Raw genomic sequence first — 11975 nt, 5'->3', positions numbered from 1 at the left:
ATGACAATTTCATGTCTCCCAATTGTTGGAACTCTACTGCAGCTGTTTATCAGGCCTCTCCCCACCATCTGGTAAGATTCTACTCATCAAATTTGTACAGCCATTTTCTTGCTCACAATGTACAACTTGATCAAGACTAAGGTACTTTACAATCTCACTGGAAATAAACCCCCAAAAATCTGTATGCCAACAATGCTGTCTGGCAAAGAAAAGAAACTGCTGTTTGTCATCAGCCTTCCCTTTAGCTCATCTTTACTGAGTTAAACCTAGGCCAGGTTAAGGTTGCTAAGACATTTGTAAGAGAGCTGTTTTAGATAAATATCAGAAACACACTGTACAAAGTTTAAGATGTAATCATAATTTCATGAAGCCACTGAATGCTCTTCATAAATTTCTTGACCAAATTTTCTTGAACTCTTTTTAACTCCCAGGTTATGATTATTTATTCTTTGAACTGAATGCCATACATTCCCTTGTAAATAAGACATGAGAATTCCAATTTACATCAAGATAACACTCATCTGATGAGCTTGTGTATTCTCACACCCTGTTTGCAAGATAACCTATTGGAATTGCAATGAGAAGTTACTAGTTTATCACCTTTGGGAGTTACAGGGCTAAGAAATGTAGTAGCAGACTGGGAAAAGTGTGAGGTAACAAGAGAAAATACTTGTTAACACCTCAAATAGGTCAGCTGGAAATATTTAACCAATGTATTCTCTAATCTGTAAAGCCAAATGAACAACCTGTAGTATTCTGTGTTTGGCAAGGATTAAATTCAGAAATCAATGGAAGTCTTCAAATAAAGATGATGATAATAAGTGTTGCATGAAAGTGATAAATTATTTTTTCCAGTAATAGATCAGTCCTTGACATAAAGTGATGCATTTAAGAAAATAAGACTGAATTAACTTCAACTTGAGGAAGTCTTGTTATGTATTGAAAGAATCAACAGAGCATGCTAATTATAAAGTTGATGCAATGTAAATTACTTGCACAACCTCTTGCTGCCGCAATTCACTCACCGGAAATATAGACATAAGATTCCATGTATGTTTTTCAGTTGTAAAGATCCACCAGACCATGTTTCCTGTTGTTTTATTGTTGTTGTTTTTAATCTTATTTAAAAAAATTTTTTCTTTTTGAGGGGGAGGAGACCTCCCTGAAAACAAGTGCTTCCTTCGCTTGGTCTTTTTTTCCATCTTGAATTTTATTTCAATTATTTGCCAGGGCAAAAAAATGAAAGTGAAACATTTGAGATGATCTGCATGAACTTACTTTTAATTGATGAATTGGGGGCAATCTTCAAAAGCTCAAACCCAAAAGTTTTGAGCTACATATTAGTAGAGAAAGACATCAAGAGGTGACCATGAAATGTTGATGACAATAGGACCTTTAACATCATCACAGGAGCAAAGTAAATTAAAAGTTTAGCAGTCTTAATTTCACTTAACAACACACCACTTTAATGACAAAGTTGCTATTTTACAAAAGACAAAATGAACTACAAATCCACAACGAAAACAGATGGATCTCTCTACACTGAGGATGAACTATGTAAATATTTTCTTCACTTATTCTCCCTGCAAGGAAAAAAAAAAGCAGTCAGGGATCAAGCAAGATATCCTTTGATGGATTTAGCTATGGTGACATTTAATACCCAGAAAGGGCTAAATTTGTCACCAGTAGAATCATTCAAAAAGGAAGCCTTCTGGGCAGCTTGCTGGTGCAAGCACCACTGAGTGTGTACTTCTCTAACAGACAAAAGACAAGCCTAGGAAATAACCCTAAAATATACCATCTGTCTGAGAGGGATTAGAAATTAATTCAATAAATAACTTTAAAATTCTCAGTCTCTTACTGGATTATTATCCTCAGCTTGTGGTTCATAGGACTGTAACTGAAAGAAAGATTTACATCAACATTACCACTAAAATAAAGTTGTTGAAAACAAAGGAACTGCCCATCAAATCTGACAGTCAATCCTTTACTGTGTTCTTGCCAATGCTCAGCAATGGTTGAAATCCTTTTTCTTTTGGAATAGAAAGATGGGTGGAACCTTACTGCACCATAAACAGTTCAAAGGTAGAGCTGAATTTCAGACTTTTTCTTGATCAGATTTCTAACAGAAGGCACGTAGTTACTATTGATATTGGTTACTTCCTCACATTTCCTTCTCTTTGACATGTTTGTTAGGGTGTTATAAATATCAAATTATTAATATACAATTTATGATTCCCTGGAAAATGATGAAAGACTACGATTTTCAGTTGAGTGAGGTGTGGCAACAGTTTGGTGACATGGTTTTGGCCTTAAAAATTATTGTCATGCACAACCTTCCTCATTTCCATAGACAACTCAACCTAAAGTGCCATGTGTCATCAACCATCACATGCGAAATCTCTCAAAAAGAAGTAAAAATATATGTCACTGGAAAGGGTGTTAGTTACCCATGATAACAAAACAACTCTAATGTCAAAACGTGCTTGCCAAACTTCCGTTGTGCCTCACTGAATTGAAACTCAAGTATCTCTGGGATAAATCTGTCTCCTAGCCTAAAGGGGTAAGTTTCTAAAGAAACTGTGGTGCTGTGTCGGTGGGAGAATATAACTGGTAATTTAGTGTTAACAACTGAGTTGAAAACATAAATTAGCCACTGTAAAGGGTAAAAAAGCTGACATTTCAAGTGTTAGCCCTTTGCCAGAGCGATTGGGGAAGGGCTAATGCTCGAAACGTCAGCTTTTTTACCCTTTACGATGGCTAATTTACGTTTTCCTCTCCTAGCCTAGTCTGCTACATTCACAGTCTTGTGCCAAATGTTATCAAACACATCACATCCTTCCCCCTGTTCTCCTACTGACAACTCAGTAGGCTGTAATATGACTTGCAAATCAATGGGTGTAGCCTATTAAAGGTGTGAGGTTACTTAGACAAGGTGCAGAGATCATAAATTACTCACAGATTTTATTCAGAAAGTTCAACAATTGGCTCTTGAGGAATAAGAGACCCTGGGGTCCTTGTAGATTTACGGCTGTTGGAACGGCTTTGAACCTAGTTTGAAGTTACTTTTAATTTAGTGTTACATTGTTTTCATAAAAAAAAGTATGACCATTCATATCTTTCTTTGGAAAAGCTTTCACTTAAATACCAGCTTTTAACAAATTTTTTCCATTTAGCAAGATTGCTGGTTAGTTAAATAGTTGAAGACTATTAAATTGTTACCAACTCAGTGGTTTTCAAACGTTCACTGATAACAGCAAGAAATACTGTTACAATAAGATCATTGTAATTGCTGAGGAATCACAGAAAATTTTTAAAATGATGAGCCATGAAAACTTCCTGAGTCTTTCTTTCTATGTTGGCTGGGTTGGTTTTGGATAGTACTTGATCCAAGGCTTAAAATTTTCTGATTTTCCAGCAGATACTTACAATAGTCCTCCATTAATTAAACCAACATTTAAGTATTCAAGAGATGAGTTTAAAAACATTTTAAAAAATATTTACTACCTCTAAATATAATATCAGGAGTATTACGCTTTACACATCATTTATTAAAAACATCTTAAAGTTGCTTTCTTTTCTGTCAATGATTTAAAGGTTATTGATAAAAGTAGTTACTTCTACATGTTTCTGCAAGAGCCTGATATCAATAAAGTAAATAACAAGAAGAGATAGACACAGTGATTTACATTTAGAATACCTGCTTCTGTTAATTGTTTCAGAATATTAGTTTGATGCTATTCAAGACAAAAGTTACTTTAAATAATTGTGCTTAATTCAAATGAAACAAGGTCACCAAAGTGTTGACAGCAGTTGTTAAATGCATTGACAAGACTTACAGGAGTTTCCGCAGCCCAAGATAATCTCTTTTCAACACTTTTGCGAGTGTAAGAGGAGACTGGAGGCTCAGAAAGGGATGTTATCTGTTATAATTAAATGATTGTTATTATGAAAGGTGAAACTGTTCAGCTTCACCAGAACATTTGAGGAGAATTAGGCAGGTTAGCATGAAATTAAAAGAACATTATGTTTGTTTCAGAAAGAAGAATTGGGAAGGTGTGATTGAAAAATTAAAGCTTATAAGTTTAATTTCACAACATCCATACTCCTATATCACCCATGGCAAGGTTCTTGATGAATTATGATGCTAACAGGTCATCTGGAATAAGCATAAGGTCAGCATTTGCAGGATTGCATTGTGGTTTGGAACATGTATTTGGTATTAGAACCTCTAAATTCTAGGAAAAGACGGCAGGAATGACAAGTATGGGTAGTGTGCTATTAAGTTTCTTTTTTCATGATTTCATGTCAAACTTGGTGATCCCAGTGAGGTTTTGTTAGCCCAATAAGATTAAAAAAAAGAGCCAATATTCATTATGGAAACACTGACCAGACCAAATCTTGGAAACCAAGAGAGCATAATTGGTTCTTAGAGTAATATACTGTAAACTTAGTGTGTGGTGCACATAACCCATTTATTGCAAAAAGTCTTTGAACTTACTCTTTGTTTAAGATCATTGTTTTCCATCGTCAGCTGCTCAACCTTTTGTCTTAAGTCGGAGACTTCATTTTTCAAAGCTTCAATATCTGCTGTTTCAGGGGGACCTCCATGGAGATGATCCTTCATGAAGCTTCAACATCATTAAGGTCCAAGATTATTAGTGGTAAAATACTAAGACCAACTTATCCTCATAGAGAAAAAGACCATGGGGCAATATGTTGATTACTTGTTGTGCCTGCTAGGGTAAATTTCTTTGCTATGGGGAAAATGACAATCAGTGGTTTGTGCCACACCTTGAAATTATGAACCAAGAATGAAAACAGCCTGTGGCTGTTTCTCAACCCAACAAAAATAATAAATTAAAGTGCTTAGGTATGGGGAAAATCACGATCAAAGGTTTGTACCACACCTTGAATGTTCAAGAATGGTAACAGCCTGTGGCTGGTTCTCAACCCAACTAACATTAGAATTGCAATAAAAAATGATAAAATTTTCTCTATAACCTAATTGACTTGTTGGTTGGTGAAAAAAAATAATTAGGACATGGAAAGTTGTTAGATTGACATGGTAACAGTGCCCTAAGTTGGAGGACCTCACCCAGTCTAGACATATCATCCCAAGTCAGGCTGACTGAAGTCAGCCTATTTTTTTACACAAACCATTGTTGCTTCATCATAACATCTAACTATTACTCCTTATTCAGGAGCATTTTTTTACTGGAGTCAATTTTGAATGCAAACACAACCAACTCACTCAATCCAACATAGGGTGACTTGAGTGCACCTGGGAGTGGGGGGGGGGGGGGGGTGATATGATCTACCCTGAATCTAGCATGGGATGGGAATTCATGACTACATTTGGAGGGTACCTTATCTTGGAGTGAGTGCAATGGGACGATGTGACCTACTTTTGATTACCAAATGCAAATAAAAACCAAGCAAAGGTGTCCTTATCAATAATAATTCATTTCAGACTTGTGATGCATCGAACATCACCATTAAAGCTTAATAGGTAACAACTTCTCGATAAGAGGTGGCACTTCTACTACAATCTGTGCTGAAATATACAGTTTTTGTTTAAAAGACAGAACACAAATACGTACGTTACAAAGGATACTCTAACGCATTCGCTGGTTTCTCGGGTTCTTCGTACAAATTCACAAGAACTGTTGAACCAACAAAGGGAAAAAACTCAGCAAAAGGAATAAAATGAACTGGAAATCGACTAGAAATTCACCTTTGGTCAAAGCATCCATAACTCCCGCCTTTTCCAGATACTTTCTAAACTCTTCACGTTTCGAATCGGCCACCTTCACAAATAGGAAAAAAAATCGACATCGAAAAAACACTTCAATCACACTAAAAGAGGGTCAACTGCAAAAAAACTTCGCACTACATACCCTGTATTGTGAAGTCATTTTTCTGAGGCCGAAAGGTTTAAAGGAGTTTAGAAGATTTGTGAAATCGAAATAAAAAACTCTGTAGCAACAAGAATTACAAATCAACAGATCCTTACACTTTTGAGGTGTATTATGGGTAAAGTTAGTCAAGCCCAGCCTTCCTACGTCTTGCGTTCTCCCAAGATGGCGGCTGGGCCGGCATCTCTGGTTACCTCTAAATGGATTGGGGCTGCTTTTGCGATTGCAACCAAGTTGCACTTGGGTAATACATCTCTTAACGGCAGCAGCTTTACTCGTTTTTCCACCAAGTCAGCTCTCCCTGTTCTTACTTTGTACACCAAGGTAAGATTTTTCGGCTAGATAGTGCTTCTTTCTTTTCACCTACAGAGCAGGTTTTTTAAAACTACTCCTCCATGTATGTTAGTGTCACTAGGATTATGGCATTAACTTAAATTTACATCTAATTCATAAGTACTCACTTGGATAAAAATATAATGGTCTTAATATTATCACAAACAGGTTAGGAGCTCCGGAGAGTAGGTATTAGGCTGAACTTATAGGATACAAGAATGGGTAGAGTTAAAAGCTGGATGCGTGAGAGTCTTGCAAAATCGTAAGCACCTTTTTAATCAATAATTTCCGTGTTTTGCAAGAGATGGAGAAATTGAGATGAGTGTGGAAGGCGTGGACAGTGTGAGGGAAGGTTCTGGCAAATTTGATTTTCTTAACCCTTCCCTTTTTCTCCACCCCTTCCCAATGCTAAGGATGAACCCAGGGGAGGATTTGTTTTTCGACAATTCTCAACTCTATTGCCTCTGTACAGCATGTCTGCCCACTTTGTGATGAAGCCAAGGTTGCCATAGAGAGCTACAGACACAGGGTTGGTATTCACACTATCAGATTTTTTTTCTTTTCAAATTTAAAAACAACTTAACTCAACATTAATAGGCTATAAATAAGACTAAATTACAAGAACTTTAAAAATAAGAAAGTTTATCAGTCTATGTAAAAGAAAAAAAAAGTGTAGTTAGATTGCCAAGCAAGAGGCAGGAGCCAGGCTGACAAACTTGTTGACACATCAACATTGATAATGCAATACTCTAGAAGTGCACACCAATTCTATCCCTGATACTGTTATTTTCAATCCCTCTCCCCTTGTATAGTGGTTCTCCATGTTTTCTGTGATTGTAGAAAATAAATGAGTGAACTATACTTCAATTTAATGCTTCCTTAAATTAATGAAGTTCTTACCAACTGAGTTTGAGGGTGGTACTGGGTAATATTGACCCAAGCTTGTGGCAGTATGTCCATAGAAAAACAAGTAAGGACCAACATTCCCTAGTAAAGCAATATTATTAAGTAGTTTATTATATGGCAATCAGACCAAACTTGTTTATTTTGAAAATGTAGGCTTCTGCAAACAAAAATTTTTTGGCATATTATGATATATTCATTCCCATAGAAATGGTTTGTATGGCAAAATACAGACCAAGTAAGAACTAATTAGAAAACTTGAATTAACCTTAGGACTACCTTGCCATATAATAAAGCTACATTGATTTAGATGTACTGACATCTACAATAAATTTTGCCTGACAAAACCCAAACATTCACTTGATAATTCATTTAATACTAATTATTATTACTTTACTTTGAAGATGCTTGCTTATAAATAATAATATATATCTAAATCCTCAGTTTCAGTTTGAAGAAGTGGACATCAAAGCAAAAGGAAATGAAGCATGGTTTGAGAAATACAGATATGAAATTCCTGTGTTCCATTTAAATGGATCATTTCTCATGAAGCACAGGGTGAATGAAGAGGTATTGGAAAGGGAATTAAGTAAATTTGAAGAACAACAAAGAGGCTAGAGAAAGATGACCTTCAAAGAATAAGATAATACCATACTTCACAGCATCACAATAGGAAATCATCTAAAACTGCTTTTCTAAGATTGGCAAAGAGTACTCTCCAGAAGAGAAAGGAGTTACTTTTAAGGTATAGAAAGTGAAGGTAATGTGCGTGTCTTTCCCAAGAAAACAATAACTTATCCTGCTCAAAATGAACTCTTTTTGATCAAATTCTTGTAGTAAAGTCAAAATTATATGCAATGTTCAACTGAATATTTATGTCTTCTGATCAGTCTTCAAATAGTGAAAGAAAGTGGAAAGCTTTATTACAATGTTTTCTTTTCTTATGGGACTGCAAAAACATTATAATTTCTTTAATAAGTGTTTTGCATAATAAGTTGCAAGGAAAATCAATATTTGACATTAAATAAAACTAATATACTGTATAACTAATAAATAATTTATATACTACAATTTTCTTGTTGTCACTTATATGTCTAACAACTCCTTGACAATTACTAATACTTACAAAATGGACAAGCATCACCTTAGGTGAAAATATCATATTTATCCTTAAAAGTTAAAAAGTTTCTTTAATTGAAGTTAATATAGAGTAGCTTGTATGGTGACTAGCTTATAATTTCTCCTACAGTAGCACTCCTGAATCAAAAACTGAGGTCATGAGAATAAAGGATTTAAAATAATTCTCCTTTTCAGCACCTTAGGAAATGTATAGAGAACAGTATGGAGAATATGCATTCTGATGTTGGGGTGTAAATTGCCACACTTAGTGACTTACACTGCCCTTTAAGTCATCAGGAGCAAGACTAAAACTAATGAAGACTCGATTCAAATTCAAGGAATATGATACTAGCAAACTCCAGGTAGTAAGGAAAAGGAAAATTGATGCACTGTGCATGGGACTGCAGTGTTTTGTATTTAAATCTACAGAATTTTTTCCAATAAAGCTATTTCTGCACATACAATTTCTTAAGAAAGTTTGGCGCACAGAGAACCTAGAAGTTTGTTTGCATTGGTTAAATTTAGAAATGGAACTTCCTCCAACATAGCAGCAATTATCTTAATTATTCTTAAAACTTGTTGTCTGCATCATGAGAATTTAAAAAAAAAAGGAATTGAGAAAAAATTTAGCTCCAGATGAGACAAAATGGGTTGAACCAATTAACCTATAAACAAAATAACTGTACAATACTTTTCTCACCATTTGAAAATTTTGCGCATCATAATTATGAGTGTGATGTCTAACTTGATTAAACAGAATCATCTGGTGAAACTTTAGTATGCTCTGAATATTTTGCAATTCCAATGATACCACAAGCTAAACAAGCACCGCTGTTCCCAGTTGTAAGACTCAATTCATGTCCGCCTCTCCCAAGATCATCTACACCTTCACAAACCTGCTAGTGAGAGATAGAAGAGCAATTTTCTATGATTGCCAACACAAACCCCAATTATGACATGATTTATGCAGGCCATGAAAAACTGCCAGCCAACATTGTGTGATTGGCCATCAACTCTGTTGTGATATTCTGCTGATCCTAGCACACAGGATGAAGAAAAAGGAATATACTTTAACAATAGGGCTACCTTTATTCATTTTTTTTTTCCAAGAAGGGCTGGTAGAAGAGAAGGGAAGAAATGCATTTGTGTTCAAAGGTAAATATCTGTACATTTCCTAATGTTCTGAAGTCCCATGAAATTTCACTTGGCAAAAAACAAAACACTGACCTCCAAGGTGCGACCTATCACTGAATATTCCCCTGTCAATGACACAACACTATCAGTGATGTTGACTTCTGCCTGTCCTTGGTCATCAGCTTCAATGTTTCCAAGGTCCCCAGCATGTCTGTTGCTTCAAATCAAGCCAAAAGTTATAAAAATATTAAAACAATTAACATAATTTTAGTTTTCAAGTCTGGTAAAAAGTGGAAATTAAACCAAAATTAAAGTTTCCCAGCAGGAGCTATCTAGCTTCTCAAAGACTCAGCCTAATTGACACTTTCCCAGCAGTGAATAACTTCCTTTACAGCAGAAGATTTCTTTTTTTTTTTATATCATTTTAATTCCAGAAGATCACAGATGACTTGAGATAAGCTAAATAGTGGCAACTACAGTGAGATAACATTTATTTGCTCAAGACCAACATATTTTTTTACAAGTGTAAAGTGAATAATTATGTGAAGTGCATGACCTTGTGTGCACCCCTTTGTGATTATGGATTATAAAAAAAATAATTCTGACCTGTTGTTGTCTTCTGGTCCACCATGTGTCTTATTATGTGGATTAAAATGAGCACCAGCACTTTTACAACCTGAAATATAAATTATGATTGATGCAAAAAGTTACCAAAACATACATTTTAAAACCTAGTTAAAATTCAAACAGTATAATAGCACTAAGACGACTTCTTGGATAATCAAAATATGAACCTGGTAAATAAGGTCATTTGCCAAGGATTTCCTTGTATCTCAGCTGGTATTGCTTTATTGATATGACAACTGGCTAGGGTATTAATCAATGGAGACACATTTTCTCTGTTCCACTCTTGTCAAAAAAAAGTTTAAAATCTTTTTAAAAAAAATATATTGCAGAAGTTACAAATAAAACTACTAAATGGCTTATACTTTGATCCTTGTTCTTTCCCTTCCAAGCACCAAACCTTGAGGAAAATCCAGATATGCTATACAATTTTTGAGTAATTTCTTTTATAAATATATATAAAAAATAACTCTATGTTTGTGTATAGAGTGGTATGTTTTAGAAAAGCTTGTGCTTCAACAAGTCCCATTTCCCTTAAGGATTTTTCTCCTTTGAGAGGAAATTGAAATTTTCCAATAGCCATAAAATCCGATTAAAATATTTGAACCATAAAGCAAAAAATGAGTGAGCATTGGTTTCAAACCTTGTGAAACATCCCCATATTCTAGAATATGGATGCCATGATGTCCCTCCGTTAAACCCTGTAAAATTCCTCTGATTACACATGGCCCACCAGGTTGCTTATTAAGACAAAAGTTCAACAATTTACTCAATGAGTTCACAATTCCTCAATCCTATGTTAAATATTGAAATTAACCGCTTTGCTGATGTGATCTTTTTCATCTTTTCATTTCAGTTGATTTCCCAATGGTGTCAACACGTCTTCACTAATTTCGCTTTTGTGAGTTTCAAGATAAGTTAATGAACTTTTAATTAATCGACTGAAGGCGAGCTTACGAAGTAAACTCTCAAAAGCTTGTTTTGACGCAATTCTTATGCATTTAAAACTGTTTCTGCACGTTATGCAAGTCGGAAAAATTCAAAACTGCACTCAAGTCGAGGAATGAGGTAAGGGGTTAGACACTGCCTCTAACTAAGCTTCAAATATAGCCTCCCTAATCTTACTTGAATGGGATCCTGTCCCGTACGCCATTTAGAAGATATATGCAGCTCGAGCTAATAAGTTAATCGTGAGAATGAAAGCATTCTAATCGTAACCTTTTACAATACTTTTAATCAAAGCCCTCTCGAAAAATTGTTCCCACGTCTTGAGAATACTAAAACAATGCATTTTTAAGCTGACAAACAATGTTTATTTGACACAGTAGAGGTCATCTTGAATAGTGAAGCCACTTCAAACGAAAATCTTACCCCTTGGAAAAATGTGACTGTTCCTTGAATGTCACCAGCTAAGTGGCATACTGCATGAGCCATAACCAGGAAGAAGTCAATCGATCTTTCGCGGGCAAATATATTTTTTAATAACCCTTTTCCGCGAAGACCGCGAAAAGTGCATAACAATAACTTTGTCGCCTCGATACTCGCGTGTGAAAACAAACCGCTGACCTCATAAAAAATTTTAGCCTAACAGGAGGGGGGAGGGGGTGGGAGGGAAAGGAGGAGGGATAGAGGGGTGGACTTGAGTTAACAAATCGAAGATTAGGAACAAACCCCACAGTCATCTAGACTATTGAGTGCTATCAATGATAAGAAAAACTCTTATTAAAGTTAATATCCACTTACAAATGTGAATTAAAATGGTTAAGGTGTGATCAGGGGGATGACTCCAAGGAAGAAGTTTGCACTTAACGATTTTGAAAAATTCCCTTCAACAGAAACAAGCAATCAATCAAATTTACTCTTTCAATTACTTACTATACATTCAATATTTGAAATTTATCACACCAGTATTTAGCTTCTATTCACATGGCAAATGGATCTGAT

At 35.3% G+C, this 11975-nt stretch overlaps 4 protein-coding genes across 6 annotated transcripts in view; 2 read left to right on the top strand and 2 right to left on the bottom strand.

The window, feature by feature from the left end:
- Positions 1-821, top strand: part of LOC113683210 (kelch-like protein 18) — a 2896-nt gene extending 2075 nt beyond the window's left edge. Inside the window, exon 1 of the mRNA XM_027200425.2 lies at positions 1-821. This exon is cut by the window's left edge and continues 2075 nt beyond it. The gene's annotated coding sequence lies outside the window, so the exon portion shown is untranslated.
- Positions 822-1439: 618 nt separating this feature from the next.
- LOC113683249 (c-Myc-binding protein-like) lies at positions 1440-6041 on the bottom strand. 3 transcript variants are annotated; one of them, XM_089214722.1, is made up of 8 exons: positions 5901-6017; positions 5738-5810; positions 5618-5666; positions 4502-4631; positions 3840-3923; positions 2960-3051; positions 1862-1900; positions 1440-1583 (listed from the first exon to the last, which is right to left on the bottom strand). In XM_089214722.1, exons 1-6 carry the CDS (start codon positions 5916-5918, stop codon positions 2965-2967), a joined length of 441 nt encoding a protein of 146 aa, XP_089070848.1. In that variant the 5' UTR covers positions 5919-6017; the 3' UTR covers positions 1440-1583; positions 1862-1900; positions 2960-2964. The 3 variants fall into 3 exon arrangements, with proteins under 3 accessions (XP_089070848.1, XP_027056270.1, XP_027056271.1); XM_027200469.2 differs by lacking the exon at positions 3840-3923; XM_027200470.2 differs by lacking the exons at positions 2960-3051; positions 3840-3923 and having other exon boundaries at positions 5901-6041.
- LOC113683248 (glutaredoxin-like protein C5orf63 homolog) lies at positions 6033-9045 on the top strand. Its single transcript, XM_027200467.2, has 3 exons — positions 6033-6242; positions 6724-6780; positions 7599-9045. Exons 1-3 carry the CDS (start codon positions 6033-6035, stop codon positions 7770-7772), a joined length of 441 nt encoding a protein of 146 aa, XP_027056268.2. The 3' UTR covers positions 7773-9045.
- On the bottom strand, positions 8053-11599 carry LOC113683246 (superoxide dismutase [Cu-Zn]). The gene is made up of 5 exons (XM_027200465.2): positions 11403-11599; positions 10675-10771; positions 10014-10083; positions 9501-9624; positions 8053-9172 (listed from the first exon to the last, which is right to left on the bottom strand). The coding sequence occupies exons 1-5, from the start codon at positions 11463-11465 to the stop codon at positions 9023-9025; spliced, it is 504 nt and encodes a 167-aa protein (XP_027056266.2). The 5' UTR covers positions 11466-11599; the 3' UTR covers positions 8053-9022.
- Between the last annotated feature and the right edge of the window lie 376 nt (positions 11600-11975).

Source organism: Pocillopora damicornis, chromosome 8 (genome assembly GCF_964200805.1).
Source record: "Pocillopora damicornis chromosome 8, jaPocDami1.2, whole genome shotgun sequence".
Taxonomy (NCBI): domain Eukaryota; kingdom Metazoa; phylum Cnidaria; class Anthozoa; order Scleractinia; family Pocilloporidae; genus Pocillopora; species Pocillopora damicornis.
Note: the sequence above shows the minus strand (reverse complement) of the source record. Positions and strands in the feature narration are given on the sequence as shown.